Here is a 26,232-nt window from a genome sequence, read left to right on the forward strand (position 1 = left end):
CATGCACTCTGGTAGGCATTTGGGGTAGATATTTGGGATGACAAACTTCCAAAATCTCAAATGTTCCAGCTGATGTGCAAGCAAAAATAGTTGCTACTTGCTTATCTAGTACCATTTCCCAATTTCTCTCTGGAAAAAAATTAGTTCCTATTAGTTATCTATCACTGTGTAACAGATTGCCACAAAACTTAATAGCTTAATACAGTGAATACCGATCACTTCACAATTTTCCTCGGACCAGCAATTCAGGAGCAGGTAAGCTGGGTGTATGACTCAATCTCTCACTGTGTCACAATCAAGACTAGGGATTCAGTCATCTGAAGGCTTCTTTAGCGCTGAAGGCTCTGCTTCCAAGACACCTCACTCAAGCCGCTGCTGGCAGTAAGCCTCAGTTTCTGAATACAGTCTCATGGGTGCATATTAAAAGGAAATAGGGAGTGCCTGGGTGGTTGAGTAGGTTAAGAGTCCAACTCTTGGTTTTGGGCTCAGGTCAGGATCTCATGGGTCATAAGATCAAGCCCAGTCTCGGGCTGTGCATTCAGTGCGAGTCTGCTTGGAAGTTCTTTCCCTCTGCACCTTCCCCCACTTGCCCGCATGCTCTCTCTCTCAAATAAATAAATAAATAAATAAATAAATAAATAAATAAATAAATAAATAAATCTTAAGAGGGGGAAAAAAAAGAAACAGAGCTGTTCTGGAGAAGCCATGTGCAAAATAGATAGGAGGTTCATCTGAATTTGGATTTTTGCCAGATGGGTGAAAGAAAAAGAACAAGGGTCAACAGAGTTCAAAATATTGGTGTGTTATGTTGAAATAACACAATAGTAGGTGCTCATAAATATTTATTGAATTGAACCAAATTGAGCTGTCTTTTTTCTCTGTCTCATCCTCTCTTCTCTACTTCTTAATGTCAGAGGTGATATATTTTGGTATTGACAGACTAGTTTGACCAGAATAGTTGCAGCTGAGCAGAAGGGACTGTCCCTGCTCAATCCATCTTCCTTGTTTATCAGCTACTGCAATTTTCAACTATATTAAGAAAAACAGAATGTAATAGTCATGCAATACCCATGTTTTCCTAAGAAATTTAAAAACCTTTATGCAACTTTTGGTAATTTAATTCACATAAATTTGCACTTTATATGTATATGTAGAACATACCTATTTAAACTCAAATGTTGGGCAGCCCCAGTGGCACAGCGGTTTAGCGCCGCCTGCAGCCCAGGGTGTGATCCTGAAGACCCTGGATCGAGTCCCACTTCAAGCTCCCTGCATGGAGCCTGCTTCTCCCTCTGCCTGGGTCTCTGCCCCTCTCTCTCTGTCGCTCATGAATAAATAAAATAAAATATTAAAAAAAATTAAAATAAACTCAAATGTCTAGGGCCACTGTGTAAGGTAAGATCAAATGGAATCTATCTGGAGACTTAGTGAGGGAGTCTATTGGAACAACAATAAGTTATCTCCAGGAACAATTCTGGTAAGAGGTACAGCAAAGGGGGCCTGTTCTGCAAAAATCGAGGTTATTACTACCCTTAAAATAAATAAAATCGCTATTTAAAACACTATTGAGTGCTTACTTTGTGTCAGACATTGTGCTAATAGATATAGGCACATAGCTTATTTAATACTCATGATAGCTCTATGAGATAAGTACAATTATTATGCTCATTTTACAGAGATTTTGTGAGATTAAATATTTTGTCCAAAGGATAGAAATCTGAAAGTTGTTAGACTTCAAGTTCCTGACTCAACCTACCTCATCGTCTTTATCTTCTGCCCCATATTTCTATAACCCACCCTCTTCCGGTCTCATTGGCCTCCTTTCTATTCCTAGAAATGAGCCAACCTCTCTGTCACCTCAAGATCTTTGCACTGCTGTTTCCTCTGTCAGGTAGGTTCTTCTCCACTGTGTTGCATGGCTTGGTCCTTATGTCAGATGTTCTTCTAAATTAGTTCTCCTTGCCTTACTCTAGAACTATAACATTGTAGTACTAGTTACACTCAAACTATTTTTTAATCTCCCCACCAGGTCGCATCCTTAGTACCTCATTCACTGAATGAATAAGTAAAAAAAATAGCCTACCCCTTCTGTTCCTGAAGGTCCTTGTTAATATTCTGTTAGACTAATAGGCTATCTACGTTATCCCCGATAGTCCACTGGAACTATTTAGCAAGACTGCACATTGCCTACTTCACTGTCATCTCAGTTTCTCAGAAAGTGTTCCGTGGTTCCACGGCAACAGTGGTTTGACACTGTCTAGATGTCTCAGGGGACAACCAGGACAACAGCTCCTTGCTCTACCTACTTCGACCTGCAGGGGGCGGTGTGGGTGGAGGCCTCCTTCTGTGCGCGGCTGCGCCGTCGGTGAACCGAGACGCAGAAGTGGGAGGAGTGGAGTAGAGAGGCGGAGCCAACCGGAAGGGGCGGGGTTGTCCACGAATCCGCGCCCCCCGGGAGGCTTTCCTCCCTCGCCCCGCCCCTTCCCCCGCCCGGGCGGCCATGGCCATTCCCGGCATCCCCTATGAGCGACGGCTTCTCATCATGGCGGACCCAAGAGATAAGGCGCTTCAGGACTACCGCAAGAAGCTGCTGGAGCACAAGGAGATCGACGGCCGTCTCAAGGAGTGTGAGTGCGCCTTTCCTTCCACATAATCCTATGCTTGGACCTGCGTCCGTCTCTGACAAAGCAGAGGCCCTTAGCCGAGCCCGGCATCCGAGCTCCAGGGATAGGAAGGCCTCGGTCCAGGGACAAGGCGCTTTGTCATCCGGCCCTGAGCTTGGAAAGCACAGCCTCTTCGGGCGTAGAAACGGCCCAGTCTGGTCCAGGTGACAGGGAGAACATCCCCAGTTCTGAGATGGAGGTGGAAGAGGACTAGAGGAGTGGAAAGAAGTGGGCCACGGATGTTTGCCAGGTTGAGTGCAAGGAGGGCGCGGCGCTGTAGGTGAGTCCGGGACCCAGAGAGGAGAGGAGACTGGAGTCAAGGAAGCTCAAGCAAGAGAGAGACTCGAGGTGCTGGCTTGTTATTGGGGTGGAAAGCCAGAGCGGAACTTAAGAGAGGGGTCCATCGATGGGTGATAGTAACCTCCCTTGTCTTTCCTGTTATTTGGATTTGACTCTATCAGGCACACAGGTTTCTCTTAACCTCCTGCACTAAAAGGGCGCTTACATTTTTTCGTAGTGCGCCTTCACTGCAAAGCCCGAGTGGTTTGATTAAATGGAGAAAGACTATAACCATATAATTCTGTAGATCACTGCACCTGTTGACCTTATTTAGGGCCGAAAAGTATAGAGTAGTAAGTAATCCGTGCGGGTAGCCGAAGAGATGAGGGAAAGTCTCTTATCATTCGTTATTTGTAGTCTCAAACCCAGAAGTGTGGTTGTCAGTATCTGTTAAGAATGTAACAATGTTATGAATGTGCTTGAACAAGTATGGCCAATCAGGAAAATAAAAATATGGTGCTTTTTCTGTAACATTTCATTTTTAAACTTGTCCTCTACAAACGGCATTATTTCTTTCATGGTTTCATAAAGTGGCTATAAAATATACTAAAGTGAAGTAGACTGAGATAAGCTTAAGTAAAGTGATACTTAGTGACTTAAATTCACTGAGATTATTGTTTAATTAAAAATGTTCAAATTGTATTATTTCAGTAAGGGAACAATTAAAAGAACTTACCAAGCAGTATGAAAAGTCTGAAAATGATCTGAAGGCCCTACAAAGTGTTGGGCAGGTAGGTAATCAAGTTCGGGGTGTAGGGAGTGATGACAATTTGTTTTTTGATTATTGGCCAAAAGTAATGCTTCTTTTTTTTTTTTTTAAATTTTCCAGATTGTGGGTGAAGTACTTAAGCAACTAACTGAAGAAAAATGTAAGTGGATTGGACTGTTAATTAAAAAAGAAAAAGAGTGGACTCTCCTTCTTTCCATCATGAACTTTGGAAATGTTCATTGTTTTACTGATAATAATGAAAGTAGATGATATTCTTGCATAGATTTAAGTTTTCTTTCAACTATTGTTTCCTTGGAGAACAGAAATAAAACTCAACCTGCCATCCATGTGGATATATATATATATATATATATATTATATTTATTTTTCAATTTCTATTTTTCAGTTTATCCTTTCATTTTCTTTCTCTAGTCATTGTTAAAGCTACAAATGGACCAAGATATGTTGTGGGTTGTCGTCGACAGGTAACACTTTACATTTGTACAGTGCTTTATAATTGATAAAAGTGCTTTCATATACGTTATTTGATTTTTGAGGTGAGTAGGTCAGACATGCCCATAACTCCTAAAGGTGATTTGTTCAGAATAACTAGCAAAACTTGAACTCAAACCATAGACAATGACCTGGTATTCTCTATTTTCTATTCATATCACATTGCCTCAGTTGCTCTACATATTTAGAAATCTTAAGAATTTTAGAACTGGTAAATACCTCAGATCATTTTATTTTAAGGTCTTTTTTTTTTTTTAATTTTATTTATTTATTCATAGAGACAGAGAGAGAGAGAGAGGCAGAGACACAGGCAGAGGGAGAAGCATGCATCATACAGAGAGCCTGATGTGGGACTCGATCCAGGGTCTCCAGGATCACACCCTGGGCTGCAGGCGGCGCTAAACCGCTGTGCCACCGGGGCTGCCCTTTTAAGGTCTTTTTTGAGGAGACTTACACCTTATCAATTACTGATGTTTTATATTTAAACATTTAAAAATGATACTCAAAGACTTTTCTGTAGCCTAAGTTGATTTTGTATGAGTTCATTTAGATTAGAATAGGCAAATTAAAATAACTGCAGATTTCATTTTACCGTCATAAAAAATGGCAACAAATGGCTTTAAATAATTTAGTAGCCTCTGAAGCCAGTTTATGTACAATCCTATTCTTTAGGAGCATCGTTAGAACTTTTTTAATAATAAAAAAACAAAAACCAAACAAACAAAAGAACTTTTTTAGTAAATTGATTGAAAGAGCTTTTTCTGAGTGTCACATCAGGTTCATGTTTGAAAACTTTGATACAGCAAGACTGTAGAGTAGAATTTAACCCAGGGACTAAATCATATCCCAGCATTTCACCTAGCATATAAGTGGGAAAACATTTCCTAAATCAAAATATTAAATGGCTAGCCTGACAAAGGAGTTTTATCTACCTTACAGGCCCTCTGGATTCCAAGAGTTGGTATTTCCAAGATATTTCATGGTTGTATGGGGGGCAAGAGAGTATTTGAAGCTGGAAAATAAGAAAAGCCAGAATAGGGATCCTTGGGTGGTGCAGCGGTTTAGCGCCTGCCTTTGGCCCAGGATACGATACTGGAGACTCGGGATCGAATCCCACGTCGGGCTCCCGGTGCATGGAGCCTGCTTCTCCCTCTGCCTATGTCTCTGCCTCTCTCTCTCTCTCTCTCTGTATGACTATCATAAATAAATAAAAATTAAAAAAAAGAAAAGAAAAGCCAGAGTATATATTCTTTATAGATGTAAATGTTGAAATAGCTTTGTACTGATTTTTGTTGAGCTCTTTTCAAGTACCTCACTTACCAGCAATTTTATTTAAAGTTTAATCCATTATATTAAACCTAGAATTTTTGCCTATCTCCCCTTCATTTTAATTGGCATTAAATTGTAAACTTACAGTACTTTGCAGAATCCTGTGAAAAGTAGTAATTTGTATGATTCTGAAATTGTATTGGCAAGTAGTTTTTTAAACTATCAAAAAGTAACTTAATTTTGGAAAAGTAATATCCTGAATATGAGGTGAATCTCTTGGATAGATTCTATCTATAGTCTAATAAGTTACCCTGCCCAAATATGCCAGTAAATTGTTAGTATGATTCAACCTAATCTATGATGTATTTATCATAATATCCGACATGTAGCAAAAGCATGAATGATTCGATTGCTGGGATTTTTTTGGTTTTGGTTTTAGCATTTTAATAAAAACCTCTAAGAGGATAAAGAATGAGTGCATTTCTCGCTTAATTCCTGTAGTCAAGTAATATGTTCTTCCTCAAAGCTATCTGCTTTAAAATAAATCTAAAGGACATATTACCAGAGTAACACTGTACACCTTAAACTGACACAATGTTATATGTCAAATTCATTTAATAAAAAATAAATAAAAATCGACTTTAAAAGAAAAAAATATATAGGGCATACCTGTAAAGTGCTTTCCTTTCCTTTCCCCAAAATGTTCACTTAGAGATTTCTGTATAAATATTTAGTATCAAAAAAAAAAAAATTTAGTATCAATTGCCATAGTGCCTGAATCAAAATAATGAGCAAAACTGTATAAAATAGTAAGCCTTTGGAAGTAAAACTAATACCCATTTCTTTCTTTAAAAATAAGATCTTTTCCACCACAAACTTTGTATATTAGTGATTTCACATTTCACAATTAGATTGCATAACAGGTACTTGTTTAAGGGAAAGAACTTTGAATTATTACTTTTATAAGCCCTTCTGTTGGCATTGTATTTTAATCTGATATTAGTGTTCTCTCTGAAGGGTAAAAGTGATTATTTGGTTTCTAAATATTGTGCTCTTGTTAGAGTATTATTTTCTCTTTTATGTGTCATGTAACACTTTTTGTTTTATAAAATTAGCTTGACAAAAGTAAGCTGAAGCCAGGAACAAGAGTTGCTTTGGATATGACTACACTAACTATCATGAGGTGGGTTTCTTATTCTATTTATTTTATTTTCACAGAGGGAAGATTTTAGCTAAAATGTATGCTTCTTGAGATCAATGAATATCATGCTACTTTTTCCCTTTTACTAATTTCTAATTAATGTATATACATTTTTATAAGATCATTTATAGGTTCTTGCATAAGCAGGTCAATTTATACTCTCTCTGTAGGCTGAGAGAAAATATATCTTGTAAAGAAAAATACGTACCTTATCATTATAGATATTTGCCAAGAGAAGTGGATCCATTGGTCTACAACATGTCTCATGAGGACCCTGGGAATGTTTCTTATTCTGAGATTGGAGGACTATCAGAACAGATTCGGGAATTAAGAGAGGTTGGTAATATATGCTTTGTTCTCTGATAGTACTGATTTTAAGACACCCAAAGAGAGAAAGAGAATATAAGATTACTTTGTCCAAATAGTGGTTACAAAGTATTATATATTTAATATTCTTGCTGAGAAGAGAAAAATAGAACTGAATTTCTAGCTATGAAAGTAAGTTATCTGTACCCTTAAATTTTTTTTTAAGATTTTTAAATTTTTTTGAGTAATCTCCACATCCAGTGGGGCTTGAATTCAGAACCCCGAGGCCAAGAGTTGCATGCTTCACCGACTGAGCTAGCCAGGCGCCTCTGTACCTTAAATATTTCATTTTGATAAAGCTATTTGCTGCCATTCAAGAAAACTATTGGCTTTAGGGGGGCTTAAACCTTTTAAACACTTAGGTGAAGAGTCAAATCAGGATTTCTTCACCTCGTAACACAGATGGCTTCTTAACAATTCTCTTTGAAGCAAATTATGTCGCCCTATTTATTTCATCCTAATTTAGGATGGAAATGTTTAGGAATGAGTGAGGATAGTTGGTATGGCTTACCTCATCTGATTTAAGCTGTAGCCAGTAGTTCTCATACAGTTCACATAGCATATTGAGTTTTCTGGAACTCCTATTAAAAATAGAGATTCATGGGCCCTCTGCATGATTTCCATGAAGGAGATTGGGGAATGGAACATAGGAATTAGCATTGAAACAAACATTCCAGGTGATTATGAAACCAAATTGTTTTTGGTCATTCTTGAGGAAGCACTCGTGTAATTACAAATAAAAGTCTATTTTTACTTTGTAGTTAAAGAAAGGGCAACAGAGGAACAACAAATGCTTCATGGAACTGAAATCTTGTCTTTTGCAGTGATTTGCTGCATCAGCCGTAGAAGCAGAAAGTTTCTCTCTCTCTCTTTCACACACACACACACACTCCACAAAACATATGCACATGTAATAACCTTTTCCATCTGGAGACACTAAGAATATTGACTTCTTATACTTTTTGTTTATTTAATCACACCTGGTGGATACAAGTATTCAATAGAAGCTTATTTCTCAAGTTACTTGTCTATAATAGAGTTTAATGTGGGCAATCAAACCCTCAATTTTTCTATTCTCGAATCAATCTTAGTAGGACATTAAGAGTGAATATATGGTTCTTTTTTTTTTTAGTTTTTTTTTTTTTTTTTTTTTTCATAATCTCTACACCCATCATGGGGCTCAAACTCACAACCCCAAGATTAAGAGTCATCTGCTTTCCCAACTGAGACAGTCAGGTACCCTGAATGTATAGTTCTTCTAAGTCTACTATGACAAAATGCCAACATAAGAAAATTTTATATGCCTTTTCTCCCTTTTTTTATTTTTTTTATGCCTTTTCTCCTAATGGCAATTTTAACTTTACTAAATTTTCCCATTTTATTATTTTGTGTTACAGTCCCAAATGCAAAATAAGAATTTTTTTGTTTTGTTTTTCTTTTTTGCTTACCTGATTTTTTTGTAGTGTGATTTTTTTTCATTGAGGCATAATTTACATTCAGTAAAGTGCATAGATTTTAATTGTACAGTTCACTTTTTAAAAATTTTATGTATTTATTCATGAGAGACACAGAGAGATGCAGAGACACAGGCAGAGGGAGAAGCAGGCTCCCTGCAAATAGCCGGATGTGGGACTTGATCCTGGGACCGGGATCATGCCCCAAGCCAAAGACAGACGCTCAACTGCAGAGCCACCCAGGCATTCCTTAAGTGTACAATTCAGATGTGTTTTGACAAATCATATGCCTGTGTAGCGATCACTTGTGAAGTGTATAGTATGTTAAAATAATTACAGACTTAAATTAATTTTTACATAATTAAAGAAAATTTATTAAATCTACCTAAAGAATGACCTCTAATATAAATGGCTTTATGTGAATTACATCTGTGCGTATACCTAACTATGCTGATACTTTACTTAAAGTATTTTTAAGTTTATCAGAATCTTTACTGACTTTTTAAGAAACCTTCAACTTCTTTTCTAGGTGATAGAATTACCTCTTACAAACCCAGAATTATTCCAGCGTGTAGGAATAATACCTCCAAAAGGCTGTTTGTTATATGGACCACCAGGTTAGTGTTGAATTATATCTGACCTACTAATAAATGAATAAATTAAGGAATAAAAAAGGTGAAAAGTGAATAAATTAAGGAATAAAAAAAGTGAAAAGTGAATAAATTAAGGAATAAAAAAGTGAAAATTTAATGTAGGATCTTCCAGCCTCCACTCTATTCAAAGTAAGGAAAGAATAGGACATGTGTGTCTACTATTCTCTCAGGTATGCTTAGTCCTCTTATGCCTTATAGAATGTTCATATTAAGATGTTGTATGATTCTAGTGTTGGTCCTATGTGGTTCACCAACCTCTGGCTGTCCCTGAAATGTTTTCAGGGAATCTGCAAGGTTAAACCTTAATTTGAAATACTAAGATGTTAGTTGCCATTTTCACTGTGTTGACTTCTATGCTGATGGTGCAACAGCAGCATGGGTAAAACTGCTCCTGCCATAGCATTAGTCAGGTCAGTGGCATGAAATGGCACAAGTAGTCATTGTGCCATTGACTGCTCATATTTGCAATATTAAAAAAAAATATGAGTTTAACTTTTAGGTGTCCTTGATGAAGCATTAAAAACTGTTTTTATGAAATCCTGATCTTTGAATAATGTCTTAAATTCTATGTATTGAAATGGAAAATACATGTAAGTGCTTCTGTTGCATACTGAATAGTATAGTTATCACTGGGAAAAGCACTGGTATGTTATTTGAGTTGCCAGCTGAATTAGCTGCTTTTCATGGAATATCATTTTTACTTGAAAACATAATTTATGGACATTCTGTCATTGTCAGACTGGTTTTTGATTATTCGGATTGGTTATTGCTTATCTGACAAATTTTTCAAAAATGAATGAGGGGCACCTGAGTGGCTTTGTTAGTTAGGTATCTAACTCTTCATTTTGGCTTCGGTTGTGACCTCAGAGTCCTGGGTTTGAAAGTCCCACGTCAGGCTCCATGCTCAGTGCCGAGTCGGCTTGAGTTCTCTCTCCCTCTGTCTCTCCTACTCATGCAATCACACACACTCTTTCTCTAAAATAAATAAATCTTTAAAAAATTGAAGTTAGCCTACTATGTTACAATAACTGACACCATCTGTAGCCAATGGTAAAATTTAAGCTTTCAAGTGAAAATTAGGTTTTCAAAACTTATATCTGACAGGGTTTTTTTGTTTTGTTTTGTTTTTTCTTTTTTAAGAAAAAACACATGTGGGGAGGAGGTGGAAGGGCAGCGAGATGGAGAGGGAGAGAATTTTAAACAGGCTCCATGCTTCAGCATGGAACCTGACACCTCCAGCTCATGACCCTGGGATCATGACCTGAGCTGAAATCAAGAGTTGGACACTTAACCAACTGAGCCACCCAGGCACCCCCATCTGGGATTTTCTGATGTTAATACTTAAAAAAGGAGATGAGATCGGTGATATTAACAAATGTGACTTTTACATATTGTATAATGAAAAATGCCAGCTCGAAGATTTTCATGACTCATGAACCAGTAGCTTCCAAATAACCAATAGTTGTTACAATATCATGCATAGGTAAAAGACATATTCATTATGCAGGATAGACCAATGGATTATTGTGTAACAGGCTTCTCTTGTAGGGTCTGTAAATAGGGGTTGATATATTTTTGAAGTAAGTATTCAGCATTAGAAGGGATTTTTTTTTTTTAAGATTTTATTTTTTCATGAGAAAACAGAGAGAGGCAGAGACTTGGGCAGAGAGAGAAGCAGGTTCCCTGCGGGGAACCCCATGCGGGACTCGATCCCAGAACTCTGGGATCACGCTCTGAGCTGAAGGCAGAGCCCTGAGCCAAAGGCAGACACTCAACCACTGAGCCTACGTGTCTCTAAAAGGGATATTTTGAATAAAATTTAAGGTTTTAATATTGTAAGTTGAAGAGTTTTCAAATTATAAATGGAAATTCTCTTTAGGATTTAGCTTTCATTTGCAAAATTTACTATCCAGAGGAGTAAAAGGCTTTTGAGAGTTTGTTTAGTTTCCATCTACTTAGGACTTCTTTTGTTATTTTAGGTACAGGAAAAACACTCTTGGCTCGAGCTGTTGCTAGCCAGCTAGACTGCAATTTCTTAAAGGTAAAGGGAAGGTTCTTTTTGTAACTGTTGAAATTAAATTTTATTTGAATTGTCTTATGTTTACCTAAATGTTTTTCCTTTAATCAGGTTGTATCTAGTTCTATTGTAGACAAGTACATTGGTGAAAGTGCTCGTTTGATCAGAGAAATGTTTAATTATGCCAGGGATCACCAACCATGCATTATTTTTATGGATGAAATAGATGCTATTGGTAAGAATAACACCTTTTAAAATTTATTTGAACTTTTTAAAAAAGTCTTAGGAAATTTTTAAAATTCTGAAGGAGTTCTTCTCCCCTTCTAATAGCAATCTGTGTGAAGTAACAAAATGGATGTTACTTTATTTTTCTTTTTCTTGAACGTTACTTTAAAAAAAATTCTTAAGAAAGCTTAACCAATTTTAGTTTGATATTGACAAAATTGAGTAATGTCATAACAAAATCAATTCTAAGTTTGTCAGTAAAAGTCTTACTATTCATTTTTTATCTTAATGTTTTTAACTGTAGACACTATTATTTTGTCTTCTTAAATGATGGTTGTAGAGGAAAGAGTAACACATATGAGTTTCCATGTCATTTTTTCCATATCATTATTTTAGGTGGTCGTCGGTTTTCTGAGGGTACTTCAGCTGATAGAGAGATTCAGAGAACTTTAATGGAGGTAATATTTGGTAAAGGAGGTTTAAAAAGAAGTCAGTATGTATTAAATGAAAACATTGGATATTTGAAAGTCAAAATGTGTACAATGGTTTGTTGGGCTTTTTTTTTTTAAGCTTTTATTTATTTGAGAGAGAACATAAGCAGGGAGAACATCAGGATGATGGAGAGGGAGAAGCAGACTCCTTGCTGAGCAGGGATCCCAATGCAGGGCTAGATCCCTGGGATTATGACCTGAGCCACTCAGGTGCCCCTGTGCAATGGTTTAAATGAAGAACACACTTAAGGGGCACTGGGTTGCTCAGTCAGTTGAGCATCCAACTCTTGATTTCCGCTCTGTTCATGATCTCAGGATTATGGGATCAATCCTCTGAGTTGGACTCCACACTCAGTAGGGAGTTGGCTTGAGATTCTTTCCCTCCGCCCCTCCCCGTGCGCACAGGCTCTGTCCGAAATAAATGAATAAATCTTAAAAAAAAATACACCTAAATATAAAATTTGAAAATGTCAGGAATAAACACATTTCACTACCACAATCTCTAGTAAGAAAATGTCTCCTGGAAAGTAATAGGAATATTACAAAATTCTATATGATGTACAGCTCTACTACTCCATGTGTTTTGAGCAGACCAGCCATTCAGATATTTAAATTGTATATTCGGGGCACCTGAACAGCTCAGCGGTTGGGCATCTGCCTTTGGCTCAGGGCATGATCCTGAGTCCAAGATCAGGCTCCCTGTGAGGAGCCTTCTACAGAGTGAAGCTAAGTAGTATAGATAACACAATGTTAAATTGTATCTTAGTAGCGGTATTTGAAAGGGATTTTTCATAAATTACAATCTGTTCAGAATATATATATAGTATTTTCAAATTAGCTATACCTCCTGGAAACCTTAAATTGAGGTGTTTTGAAAGAACATAGATACTGGTCTTATTCACATAACATACTATGTTATCATAATATGTTAACTAGCTATCAGATATTTTGGAAAAGAAATACACATTGTTAAGCTAGCTATATTTTAAAAGATTTGTTGAATGCTGTTAGATTTTTCAATATTTATTCAAGAACACTTTTGGAATTGAAGGAAATATGTTTAATGTTTTGGTATTTCTTTGTATAGTGGAATTATTTGAAAAGATATTTAATAGATTAATTATCAAATATGTGGAAATGTCATCAAATTTGTGGAATGTAAATTTTATGTCTGACATACCATAATACTGTATATATTAGACTTTTTTAATAATGTTTTTGAAAATACAAAAATATTGAATATTGGAAGTCAGATCCACATAGTTTCATTTTATAATACTTGACTAAAAAAAAGTCCATTGAAGTCTGCACAGTATTTGTAGACAATGTATTTTATAATATTAGCATATAGAATTGTGTACTTTATATTTTTTAATGATTGAAATGTTTTGTAAATATCTGTCAATGATTTTTATTTACAAATATATTAGTTACTGAATCAAATGGATGGGTTTGATACTCTACATAGAGTTAAAATGATCATGGCTACAAACAGACCAGATACACTGGATCCTGCTTTGCTTCGTCCAGGAAGATTAGATAGAAAAATACGTGAGTTAAAGTTCTTTATCTGCTGTGTATTCTCTTTGTCTATGTCCACTTTTCTTTCCATATCTCTGCTCACCCCCTACTTTATTTAAAAAACAAAAAACCTGACTGCATCTTATGATTTTTCATTTTCAGATATTGATTTGCCAAACGAACAAGCAAGATTAGATATATTGAAAATCCATGCAGGTCCCATTACAAAGCATGGTGAAATAGGTAAGGAAATAACTTATTTTATGTATATTTGCATTTGGTAAATGAAGCAAAATGCTATTAGATATTGCTGATAGTCTACCAAATTTGGTTTTAAATTCGGCAAACATGGAGATCTTAAATTCAACTAATATTTATTGAACATTTTTTGTTAGGAACTGTTCTAAGTGCTGGAAACATAGCAATGAACAAAACAGACAAATTCCTGCCTTATAGAACTTACATTCTTGTCAGGCAAGACAGACAAAGTCAGAAAATTTATAGTACATTAGGTTGTGATATGTGCTATGTAGAAAAATAAAGCAAGGGAGATAGGTAATGCGAGGAGCCAGAATGAATATATGCATCTTTAAATGGAGGTGAGGTGGGGGAAGCAGAGGGAAGCCTTAACAAGAAGGTGATAAGGTGATTTTTAAGCAATGACCTGTAAAGGTGAAGGAAGTAGGTATAGATATTTGTGGAAAATGATGCAAAGGGAACAGCAAGAGAAAGACCTTGAAGCAGGTGTATATATGGCTGGAACACTTCAGGAGTAGCAAAGATGCCAAGGTGTCTGTGGCAGAGTAAGCAGAACAATGGTAGCAAGTGAAATCATAGAAATCATGGGAATCAGATTGTGTAGAGCCTTATTTAGATCATTGTGTAAGAACTCTGGCTTTTATTTTATTTTATTTTATTTTATTTTATTTTATTTTATTTTTTTGTCCTTGGAGGATTGTGAACAGAGGAATGAAATGATCTTACCTTTTGTTATTTTTAACTTTGTAGTGTAGAAAATTAGAAATACAAGTGGAGATAAGAGTATAATGAACTTCTAACCTTACTTAGGTTTACCCATCCCCCACCAGGCTTTAATAATTATTAATTTTTGGCCAATCTTGCTTCATCTGTAATCTCTTCCACTTACCTTCTGGATTTTTAGGAAACAAATCCCAGGCATTGTATAATTTCATCCGTAAATATTTTGAAATTGATTTATGTTAAATAAGATCATTCTAGTTGCATGTAGAGGAACAAGGATAGAAACAAGAGGATAAGTTAGGAGGATATTTCAATAATCAGATAAAAGATGGTAGTGTGATCCAAGGTGGTAAGAGAATCTTAAAATGATGAGATTCTGGACATATTTTGGAAATAGAGATTGCAGGGCTTGCTAATGAATTAGATGTGGGGTGTGAGCTAAAGAGAAGAACCAGGGAACACTTAGGTTTTTGACTCATGCAACTGGAAAAATGGAGTTGTCATCATTTAAAATGGGAGAAGACTGGAAAGATTAGGTTTTAAAGGGAGAGTAAGGAGTTTGGTTCTGAATGTATTAAAGCTGAGATGCCAATTAGATAAACTAAATGAAGATGTTAATTGATAATTCTATATGCATCTATGGCTTATTGCAGTGGTCTAATGCTGGTGATATAATTGTGGATAATAGCATAAGATTATTTTTAAAGTCTTGAGATTATATGAGATTTCTGAAGAGGTAAATATGGATAGAGAAGAGTTTCAAAAACTGAGCTAATTCCAATATTAAGAAGTTGAGAGGAAGAACCATCAAAGGAGACTAAGAAGCTATAGTCACAGAGGGGAATTAAACCAGGAGCTTGTGATGTCCTGGAAGATAAATGAAGAAATTGGGCAGCCCGGGTGGCTCAGCGGTTTAGCGCCGCCTTCAGCCCAGGGCCCGAACCTGGAGACCCGGGATTGAGTCCCGCGTCGGGCTCCCTGCATGGAGCCCTCTCCCTCTCCTTGTGTCTCTGCCCCTCTTTCTCTCTCTGTGTCTCTCATGAATAAATAAAATCTTTTAAAAAAAAAGATAAATAAAGAAATTGTTACAAGGAGGCAGTAATTCCCTGTTAAATGCTGTGTCAGATAAATAGACATCTGAGAATGGACCTTTAGATTTACTATGTGGAGGTTATTGGTGACCTTATCAAAACAATTTTTCGGAGTGCTGAAAGAGAGAGCCTACCTCAAATGGATTTCAGGAGATTGTGGCAGAGGCATGGAGTTCAGACATTTCTTTCAAGGAGTTCTGCAGCAAAGGGAGAAGAAAAGAAATGTAGCTGCAGTGGAGGTGGAGATGAAGATTTGGAAGAGCTTTCTTTAAGATGAAAGAATTTACAACACTTTTTTAATGCTAATGATCTGGATGAGAGAGTGAAATTTGATAATGCACTTTCCTTGAAGAGAGTTTGGCCCATTATACCAAAGTCCCAAAATTCAAGCCAAATTTTATCTTACATAACCAAAAACTCACCTTTACAACTAATTTCTTTTAAAAGATTTTATTTATTTATTCATGAGAGACAGAGAGGCAGAGACACAGGCAGAGGGAGAAGGAGAAGCAGGCTCCATGCAGGAAGCCCGATGTGGGACTCTATCCTGGGACTCTAGGATCACACCCTGAGCCAAAGGCAAATGCTCAACTGCTGAGCCGCCCAGGCATCCCCGAATGTGTTTATTTTCTCAGTGAAATAGGAAGCAAGTTCAGAGTGAGAGATGGGAAAGTACTGTTAGACATTTGAAGATGGGAGAAGTTATAAAATAGTTATCTTCAGAAGTGAGAGAGTGGACTCCAAGATAGTTAGCAAACCATTGCCGTGGGTCAAATTCTATCTGCCTTCTCTTTTTGTAAATAAAGTTTTATTGTAACATAGCCACTCCAATTTGTTTATATATTGCCTGTGACTAGTTTCCCACTACAATAGCAGAAACGAATAGTTTTGACAGAGACCACATGGCCTACAAAGTCTAAGATATTTACTGTCCGGCCCATTACAGAAAATTTGCTGACTCCTGGACTAGTATAATTGCCAGGCAGCTTTACAAACCCTTAAAAGTTAATGGTCCAAAAAAAATTACAAATAGTTGATTATTGCCTGCTACTAACTTTCTCATTGTTTACGTGAAAATAGTTTTGAGCTGGAAAGACTGAGCTAAACTAGGGATGCCAATTTATAGGTTTCTTTAATACTGTGCTCTTGCTAGGTGCCAAATGCTGTGCTAACTGTGGGAATCCCTGCTCTAGGGAAGCTTACATGAACTTGAACCTGAATCAGAATTAATGAGTATCTGTCTGATTTCAAATAGAGATTGACATACTCTATGTGGCCTGACAAAGGGTATATCTCATCAGAATTACCCTGTAGGGATATGTAGATGGCTCAGCGGTTGAGCGTCTGTCTTCAGCCCAGGGCATGATCCTGAAGTCCCAGGATTGAGTCCCACATCAGGCTCCCTGCATGGAGCCTGCTTCTCTCTCTCTGCCTATGTCTCTGCCTCTGTGTGTGTGTGTCTTTAATGTATAAATAAATTTTTAAAAACAATTACACTGTAGTAGCCCATGCTGTGTCTTATTTTTATCCTTACTCTATCAAGTCAATAACTGCTATTCCAAGCCAACAGCTCCTCCTTTCAAGTCTGTCATGTGGATAAAAAGGTCACTTAACCATTACTGTTATCATAGATCACCACTTGGAGCTTGCATCGGAACCAGAAAAGGTAGCCATTTAAAAATGGTTGTTTAAAAATATATGATAAAAAAAATGATGAAAATGATTTCTGATGACCATTTAAATTAAATATTTGGTTACAGTTTTTATAAGAGACATGGTTTCACAGATATCTCAAGTTCACATGTACGTAACTGTTTTGCTTCATAGAAACAGGTTAAGATGCTTTCAGATCTTGATATTTCTTTTTTTTTTAAAGATTTTATTTATTCATGAGAGACACCAGATCTTGATATTTCTTGATTTTAGAGTTTAAGTAGTATATGTATTTCTACTTAGTGCTGGCTTATTACTTAACAGAAGTATAAGTTTTGGTCGTTAATATTGTGGAGGACTTGCTAAATAATGTGGAGGAATGTTAATAGAGATGATGCCTAATATTCAAAGCAAGCTCTGCAGTTAAATTTTCCATATAGGCATAAGTTAGAAAAAGTCTAAATTTTTTTAAAACTGATTTCCAAAAAAACCAAAAACCTAATTTCCAGTATTTTTTCCTAAACAGATTATGAGGCAATTGTGAAGCTTTCAGATGGCTTTAATGGAGCAGACCTGAGAAATGTTTGTACTGAAGCAGGTATGAGTTTAAAGTGCAGTTTTTACTATTGATTTTGTTTAATTTGCTAAAAACATGTTTGGGTTTATCCAAAAGCAGAGCCTGGCCTTTGCAAAGATTTGGGTGCTTGGTTTTTTGGGGAATTGATTCTAAGAAGCAGGAGAGAACAGGCAAGTGAGTTGGAAAGAAGCAAAGCTATTATAAGGGTGTACCATTAAGGCAGATGCTATAGACGTGGGATTTGATTTGATGAGACCTCAGAGAAACATACAGAATGCCTCCTAGGATTACCTGGCTGATATGGAGACTGGAGCATTTATTTCCCAGCTCTCATCCCCCATGAGAATTTGCCCTTGGAGATGTTAACTCCTTTTTACTTCTGGATGCCTTAGGGCAAAATGTGGAAAGACATTCATGTGATAGCATACTCGCCCCCTGAAGTAAATCTGCCACATTTGTGGCTGAAATCATACTGGGCCAGTAACAGAAGTAACCTGCTGCAAAATGGAAAACATCTTTTCTGATTCTAGTCTGTTAACAATCAGTGTTGCAAGATGGATTTAAATGTTTTTTAATTTTTAAATTTTTTAAAAAATATTTTATTTATTTATTCATGAGAGACATAGAGAGGCAGAGACATAGGAAGAGGGAGGAGAAGCAGGCTCCATGCAGAAAGCCCGATGTGGTTCTTGATCCCAGGACTCTGGGGTCACACTCTGAGCCAAAGGCAGACACTCAGCTGCTAAGCCACGAAGACGTCCCTCCCAATTTTTTTTTTTTTTTAATTTTATTTATTTGAGAGAGAGAGAGTCTGTGAGAGAGAACAAGCAGGAGGAGGGGCAGAGGGAGAGGAAGAATTAGACTCCCTACTGAGCAGAGATCCTAATGTGGGACTCGATTCCAGGAGTAGGAGCTGAGCTGAAGGCAGATACTTACCTGAGCCATCCAGGTACCCTGCAAGATTGATTTATGAATTTTGTGATCATGCAACTTGTGTAAAATGTAATCATTTTTAATATAATTTTCTTTGTGCATTGTGTAATCCTATTTTTTATTTTATTTCTGGTACCAAGTAGCTTTAAAACCATAGCTAGAGTCATTTAGTCTTTGTCCTCCACACAATCTTTTTTTTTTTTTTAATTTATTTATTTATTCAAAGAGAGAGAGAGAGGAGAGGCAGAGACACAGGCAGAGAGAGAAGCAGGCTCCATACAGGAAGCCTGACGTGGGACTCGATCCCAGGTCTCCAGGATCACACCCCGGACCACAGGCGGCGCTAAACCACTGCGCCACCGGGGATGCCCCACACAATCTTAAAATTAAAAAAATGAGGGGTGCCTGGGTGACTTAGATAAATGTCTGATTCTTGATCTCAACTCGGGTCCTGATCTCAAGGTTGAATTTACTATAATAATAAAAAAAATTTTTAATTATTTTTTGCTGTTTTTATAGTTACTGACTTTCATAGGTTGCAGGTGAGTAGTTTTAAAGTATTGTAAAATGTGATTTCCTCTTGTTTTCGTATCACCGGTAGCTTTGTTTTAACATTTCTTGTAAATTAAACAGTATTAAAAGAGGTTGCTCAGACATGACTTCTTCATAGGATTATCTTCATGGGTTGCTCAGACATGACTTCTTCATAGGATTATCTTTATGGATCTATTGTGACTCAATATCTGGATTAAAAATCTGCAGGTCTAGAAACTCAGTACAGATCAGAGTAAATCATGCTCACAAAGACAAATATACAAAAAATGTTAAGTGGTAAACTGCATGTGGCTTGAACTACTTGGAGTAATTTACAACATTCTCTTTCCAAAATCTTCACTGGACCAAATTACTATTAGAATATTGTTGTGAGGGCAGCCTGGGTGGCTCAGTGGTTTCGTGCCGCCTGCAGCCCAGGGCCTGATCCTGGAGACCCGGGATTGAGTCCCGTGTCGGGCTCCCTGCATGGAGCCTGCTTCTCCCTTTGTCTGTGTCTCTGCCTCTCTCTCTCTCTCTCTCTCATGAATAAATAAAATCTTAAAAAAAAAAAAAAAAGAATATTGTTGTGGTAAAATAAAAAAGCAATGTCATAATCCTAAAGGTTGATCACTTCAAATTATGATACTTATTGTTTTTACATTTTTCAGTTTTATTGAGAAATAATTGATACATATCACCATATAAGTCTGTAGCTACTGTTAGATTTACATATATGGTGTAAATGATCACAATAGTTTGGCTAGTATTTATCTTCTCATATAGATACAATTAGAAAAAAGGAAAAATAGTTTCTCCTTGTGATAATAACTCTTAGGATTTACTCTCTTTCCTATATATCATATAGCAGTATTAGCTATGGTCATCATGTTGTAAATCCCTGGTACATATTTATTTTATAAATAGAAGTTTGTACCTCACATATTTTTTGAAAATTATTTTTAGTTGGGGTACCTGGCTGGCTGTGTCAGTAGAGCATGCGACTCTTGATCTCTGGGTCATAAGCTCAAGCCCCACATTGGATGTAGAGCTTACTTTAAAAAAATTATTGTTAGCCATTTCCAGTAAAGAGCTGTAACGTCTGTGTGGATTACAATTTTAGCTTTTTTTTTTTTTTTTAAGGTTTTATTTATTTATTCATGAGAGAAACCCAGAGAGAGAGAGAAAGAGAGAGAGAGAGGGGCACAGACACAGGCAGAGAGAGAAGCAGGCTCCATGCAGGGAGCCCAACATGGGACTCGATCCCTGGTCTCCAAGATCACACGCTAGGCCAAAGGCGGCACTAAACCACTGCCACCTGGGCTGCCCACAATTTTAGCTTTTTAAATGGCCTGGGACACTCATATTTGGAGACACTGAAATTCTCTGGTTTTCTTTTTATTAGACTTCAAGCTTTTTTGCTAACATCTTCCTGTAATTTAAAATAAACTTGATTCAGTTATAATTATCTTTCCCATTCAAATCCTGAGATGATTATCCTTTTTGGATTAGAATGTATCTCAGATTCAGTCATACACTAAACAATGATTTGGAAATAGTCATATGTACAAAGTCTGGAAAAATAACCTACTTTAGTTGTAGCTTTCAAAACAAGGTTTTAAAATTTCATTATTAAAAAACTAGAAATTTCCATTCATCTGATTTTTCAGTACAACATAGAGTGGCTATTTCTAAGACTATATAGAAATCTTGAAAGGAAAGATAAAAGTAACCCTTGAAATCTTCTATTCTATTGATTGCATGCATGTACATGAAAAGTTAATATAAGCAGATCTTCAAACGAAAATATTAGTAGGATTCATTTAATTAGCAGATACTGATAACTTACTAGTTTTAGCTTATAATGAAATTAGGATTGTCTCAAAATCTTGGACCCCATATCCATGATATATGTAATGTTCAAAAACATGCACATGCGAAACTTATTGTTTTGTCAAGTAACTTGTTGATAACTTGAAAGTTTTCAAGTTTGTGATACTTGACTATGAAAGTTGTATAAAATCCCAATTTGTACATAAATAATGTAAATTTTAATATGTGAATAATGGCACTGGCCTTTTTTTTTTTTTTTTTAAGATTTTCTTATTTATTTGTGAAAGACACAGAGCGAGCAGAGACATAGGCAGAGGGAGAAGCAGGCTCCATGCAGGCAGCCCGATTTGGGACTCGATCCTGGGGTCTCCATGATCACGACCTGAGCTGAAGGCTAATGCTCAACCACTGAGCCACCTAGGCATCCCTAGCACTGGCTTTTTGATAAAAAGCCTAGTGTTGGCTTTCTTTTATTCCTATTATCTAAGCTTTTGAATATTAACAAGGAAAGGCTATCAGAATTACTGGAAGTGTTTTGTGTTCCTAAACCATATATGTGTTCCCTCCTTCCAGGCAGTTGTTGTCTATAGAGTTAAGAAACTACTACTTAAAATATGTTTTGTTGATAGTTGAGTTTTTGTTTTGCTTTTTCAGAATGTCATTGGATACAGGGACTGAGCGAGCTAGATTTTAAATATCCAGATAGTTGCCTCATTGTGGTTTAGCTTTTGGTTTGGAAAATAATGCTTATTATAGTTAAGGAAATTAAGTGAACAATGATGCTTGTTTTTAACAAATTAGAACTACTGGCTCAGGGGTGCCTGGCTGGCTCAGTCAGTTTAGCATTTGTCTTTGGCTCAGGTCCTCGAGTCCTGGGATTGAGCCCCACAGGAATCAAGCCCCACAATGGGCTCGCTGCTCTGCAGGGAGTCTGATTCTCCCTCTGCCCCTCACCTCACTCATGCTCTCATTCTTTCACTCTTTCTCTCTCTCTCTCTCTCAAATAAATAAGTAAATAAATAAATAAATAAATAAAGTCTTTTTTAAAAAACTAGCAACTACTGGCTCAGAAGTAATACATTTAGGCTTCTTCACATTTACTCCATAGAATTACTTAGTTTTCCTAAAAAACGTTTTTTTGAGATCTAATTGACTAATAAGATTATGTTGATATCAGGTGAACAGCATAATTATTTGATACTTGTTTTTGTTATGAAGTGATCACTAATCTAGTTAACATCCATCACCACATGTAGTTAATGATATTTTTCTCTTGTGTTGAGGACTTTTAAGATCTACTCTCAACAATTTTCAAATATACAATACAGTATTATTAAGTCTGGTCATCATGCTGTATATTTCATCCCCAGGACTTATTTTATAATTGGAAATTTGTGCCTTTTGACTACCTTCACCCATTTTGCCTACCCCCCCCCTTAGTTTTCTTCAAATAAACAAATTATTCACATACTATATACAGCAGTGATGTTGTTTTATTCTTCACAGGTATGTTTGCAATTCGTGCTGATCATGATTTTGTAGTACAGGAAGACTTCATGAAAGCAGTCAGAAAAGTGGCTGATTCTAAGAAGCTAGAGTCTAAATTGGACTACAAACCTGTGTAATTTACTGGGAGGTTTTTGATGGTTGCATGACAGATACTGGCTTAATGTAAAAATAAAGTTAAGGAAAATAATGTATGTATTGGTAATGATCTCATTAAAAACTTATGAATAAAAATAAGTATGAATAACATTAAAAATTAGTAATTCAGTAATTCTACTTTTAAGATTGATAAAGAAATTTGTATGTTTGTTAATGTTGCATTTATTGCAGCAAAAGTTATGAGTATGTTGAAGCTTTTCGTATTTGCTGTGTGAGCATTTTGTAAAACATTGAAAGTAGTTTGAAATAGTACAAGAGAGCATTTCTTATGACTTATTTTATATCATTTGTTTTCTTCATCCTAAAAAGTTGAATAAAATGTTTGATTCAGTTCTCCTACACATATTTTTGTCTTTTTTAAAAGTACATTTATTATGGTTCTTTAGGTTCTTTAGTACATAAACTATTTAATAACCAAAATGAGTTGCATTTAGATCACAGGCTTTTGAATTTTAAAACTGTACCCACACTCAGTGTTCCGAAGAGCATCTTGTTATATAAAGCATAGACATGTGTGTCTAAATCGATAATGAAAGGTCTTTACTCTTCACCTATTATGATTAGGCTGTGTCATAGTTAATTGAACAAGTACATGCTTATCCATAACTTTTTTTTTTAGATTATGATTAAAAGTATTATTTGCTAACAAATGTGACTTGGTTTTCTTGATTTATGTGAGATGGTTGTTCCCTTTTTATAATGTTAAGGTCTGGAGCCTCTTCCCCCAAAAAGTCACACATTCATACACACAATTATGCATATACTAAAGTGAAAGGAGATTTATTATTTCTCAAGCTCACCCATTGACTCTGTAGGTATCTATGGATACCAAGCTAAGAGTGTCTGATGTAGGGGATGTTGATGTCAGAAATGTTCAAAGCAAAAGTTCTGTTACCTACATACAATTCTTTCTATATCATGTGGAATTAAAGCTTTAACAAATTAAAATAGGAAGTCATCATTTGACTTCAATTGAGATTTTGTTAAAGGTGCTGTTTCAAAAAAGCCAATTGACTTCAGTTTCATAAACACTAAAGAATGTACCATATTTGATGTGGGTAGTTACACAGTCACTCTTTAAACTTACTTGTGGAGTATTGTGGGTCTTTTTATAACTTTAAAAGGTAGAGAACAGTTTAAATAGTGGTAGAGAAATGGAGTACTCAAGCTAGCCATTTAATATTCAAGTTATTGACCAGTTCTATTTCTACATTTTGACAGTGTGTTTCATAAATGTGACAATATAAAAATAATAGGATGTTTGTCAAGGGGGTCCAGGTCAAACATCCATGTGATTCTTTTAACTTTATTCATTGTAATTTGCAATTTAGTTTGACTTCTTATCTTTCTACTTAGGTGGTGGTGTTTTGTTTTTTTTTAAAGAATCAGGTTGGTTTACAAATCTTGAAAGTTTAAGTGTGGATTCTTCTGCTTCTAAGTTTAATTTTCCTCATCCGTTTGAAAATAAAAAGGATAATAGTATCTCCTTAAGCCCAGAGAAAGTATCCTATACCTTATTTCTATTTACAATATGTTAACAGACTCAAACTTTAAAAGATACTGAAAGCCCTGTAGTTTATTAACATAATTATATTAATATTTCAACATAAACTTAGAATGAAAGAGAGCTTCCTTCAGTATGATGTGTTATTTACTGAGTGAACCCATAAGTTGTTTCTATTTCTTAGGATTTTTATTTCCATTGTTTCTTGAGATTTTCTAGTTGTCATATTCCCAAGTATTCTTAAAAGTCCGTTTCAGTTTGCTTAAAAGTGATGGGTTCATTTTCTGTGTAGCATAACCTAGTTTTAAGATGAACTCTTCATTTATTACTCTTTTGGTTATAACCTTACCACAGATTGCGCAGAATTCTGAGGGTAGAAACTACAGTTTTCCTTTCAGATGCCAGTTTCTGGTGGCTATGATGTTTTGCCCGTTCTTATACTACAAAAAGGAATTGCGTCCTGTCTGGAAAGGGCAGAGCTGGTCTGGCTTGTCCCACCGCCTTTCCCAGGACCTTCAGTCGTTCCCTCCCTCCTGCCGCAGCCCCACCTCCTCCACACCCGGTGAGCTTCGGCCGTTGCTTCTCCGAGGCCCCGCCCCCACCGCGTCTGCGCTCTGGCGAAGGGGCGGGGCGGCGGCGCGCTGACACCTGGCGGCCGCGGGGGGCGGGCCAAAGGCAAGCGTGGGCTGGGATTGGCTGGGGCAGCGCGGGGAGGGCGGGGGGAAGCAGGGGAGACGGTTGTAGGGCTTTTGCTTGTGCCCGAGCCCGTGCGGCCTGAGGGGCGCGGAGACTCAGGGGGAGGGAGACGGCAGCAGCATGGCGGCCGGGTATGAGCCGCCCAACCCTCCTCTTCCCCGCTGTCGCCGCCGTCGCCGCCGGAGTCGCTGGGACCTTTTAGTCTGCGCGTGTTAGTTGTAAGCCCGCTGCCCGCCCGTCAGCCCTCCGGTCCACCCGCCCTCCTTCCTTTCTCTGCCGCTGGCAGCCCGAGGGTCGGGCGGGCCGGATAACTCCCACTCCCACTCCCACCCCACCCACAAGCCCCAGGGCCGGGACCATGGAGGACGTGAAGCTGGAGTTTCCTTCACTCCCGCAATGCAAAGAAGACGCCGAGGTGAGTTTGTCCCGTGACTGCCACGCACAGGCCTCACTGTGTGGCTCCTTGACCGCGGGGCGACCCCAGGCCCCAAACGTCGAAGTCTCCAGCTCCACCGGAGCCCTGTTGCCTCTTGAGGCCGTCTTGGGACCTCGGGTGGAGCTCCGGGACGGGGTACCTGGACCCTCATTCACTGAGTATCTTTTCCCCCCTGGTGGAGGGGCTGCCGGGTCTCATCTACTTAATAAAAAGGGGAGGAGAAAAGTAGGTATCCCCCCGCCCCAACCCCCAGGCCCGGCTTCGAGGACTTACTCTGAGTAAGGTTCCCCTTTTTATTGCTAAGGAAATACGAAGGTAATGTTTTAAATCTCAATTTGAGAGAGATTTGGTGTCATCGATTTGCTTGTGGGACACATGGCCCCCACACGTGAAGTAGATCTGGGGCCTCAACTTTCGAAGTGTGCCTTCAAAAAGTTTTCCAAGGTAGTTGTTTGGGGTTTTTTTTGTTTTTTTTTTTGAGGCAAAACTGTGACCCGCAGAATAAAATGTCATGAAGCTAGCACATTTGAATCTAAAAACTTAAATCATGAAACTTGCCCTTTGGAAGGGAGTTGATAGAATGAAATTCTTTATAACCTTTCTCTTGATTTCTAACTCCAGATTTTGTTTACTCCATCTTCTTCCTTGTCTAACGTTTGTATTGAGTTTTTCCCCCATCTATTGCTAGTTTAAAACACTTTATGGTGTTGCACACTACTAAAATATTTCTAAAGACTAAATTCAGGGATACTCGGAAAAAACAAAAGACAAGGATACTCAATTATCCTCTAGTAGGATTGAGAAAAATTAAATTTCTAGTTCTAAATATCTTAAAAATAATTGGAAAGCTATATTTTTAAGAAACCATTCAGTTTACACCAAATATTCTTTTGAGTATCTTCTTTTGGGGT

General features: G+C 37.2%; 2 protein-coding genes and 1 long non-coding RNA gene across 7 annotated transcripts in view; 2 read left to right on the forward strand and 1 right to left on the reverse strand.

Moving 5' to 3' along the window:
* Window positions 1-23,026, forward strand: part of PSMC6 (proteasome 26S subunit, ATPase 6) — a 31,519-nt gene extending 8,493 nt beyond the window's left edge. Inside the window, exons 2-16 of one of the 2 annotated variants that reach the window (XM_077909309.1) lie at window positions 1,835-1,891; window positions 2,319-2,627; window positions 3,654-3,733; window positions 3,832-3,871; window positions 4,144-4,196; window positions 6,609-6,676; window positions 6,916-7,030; window positions 9,044-9,131; window positions 11,147-11,208; window positions 11,296-11,419; window positions 11,806-11,867; window positions 13,331-13,451; window positions 13,584-13,664; window positions 17,673-17,744; window positions 22,527-23,026. In XM_077909309.1, the coding sequence (XP_077765435.1) occupies window positions 2,501-2,627; window positions 3,654-3,733; window positions 3,832-3,871; window positions 4,144-4,196; window positions 6,609-6,676; window positions 6,916-7,030; window positions 9,044-9,131; window positions 11,147-11,208; window positions 11,296-11,419; window positions 11,806-11,867; window positions 13,331-13,451; window positions 13,584-13,664; window positions 17,673-17,744; window positions 22,527-22,645 (1,212 nt within the window). In that variant the 5' untranslated portion in view covers window positions 1,835-1,891; window positions 2,319-2,500 and the 3' untranslated portion in view covers window positions 22,646-23,026. Of the gene's footprint in view, window positions 1-1,834; window positions 1,892-2,318; window positions 2,628-2,715; window positions 2,944-3,653; window positions 3,734-3,831; window positions 3,872-4,143; window positions 4,197-6,608; window positions 6,677-6,915; window positions 7,031-9,043; window positions 9,132-11,146; window positions 11,209-11,295; window positions 11,420-11,805; window positions 11,868-13,330; window positions 13,452-13,583; window positions 13,665-17,672; window positions 17,745-22,526 lie in introns of those variants that run through there. The other variant, XM_077909310.1, reaches the window with a different exon arrangement.
* Window positions 834-24,802, reverse strand: LOC144320594 (uncharacterized). 2 transcript variants are annotated; one of them, XR_013386210.1, is made up of 5 exons: window positions 24,539-24,802; window positions 15,628-15,690; window positions 7,572-7,641; window positions 6,163-6,211; window positions 834-1,029 (listed from the first exon to the last, which is right to left on the reverse strand). It is a non-coding gene; the product is annotated as an uncharacterized LOC144320594 (long non-coding RNA). The 2 variants fall into 2 exon arrangements; XR_013386211.1 differs by lacking the exon at window positions 834-1,029 and adding an exon at window positions 1,307-3,389.
* Window positions 24,803-24,914: 112 nt separating this feature from the next.
* STYX (serine/threonine/tyrosine interacting protein) overlaps window positions 24,915-26,232 on the forward strand; it is a 40,991-nt gene continuing 39,673 nt past the window's right edge. The window contains exons 1-2 of one of the 3 annotated variants that reach the window (XM_077909320.1): window positions 24,916-25,103; window positions 25,228-25,300. In XM_077909320.1, the coding sequence (XP_077765446.1) occupies window positions 25,244-25,300 (57 nt within the window). In that variant the 5' untranslated portion in view covers window positions 24,916-25,103; window positions 25,228-25,243. Of the gene's footprint in view, window positions 25,301-26,232 lie in introns of all 3 variants that reach the window. The other 2 variants (XM_077909321.1, XM_077909319.1) reach the window with 2 other exon arrangements.

This window comes from Canis aureus, chromosome 9, assembly GCF_053574225.1.
Source record: "Canis aureus isolate CA01 chromosome 9, VMU_Caureus_v.1.0, whole genome shotgun sequence".
Lineage (NCBI taxonomy): Eukaryota > Metazoa > Chordata > Mammalia > Carnivora > Canidae > Canis > Canis aureus.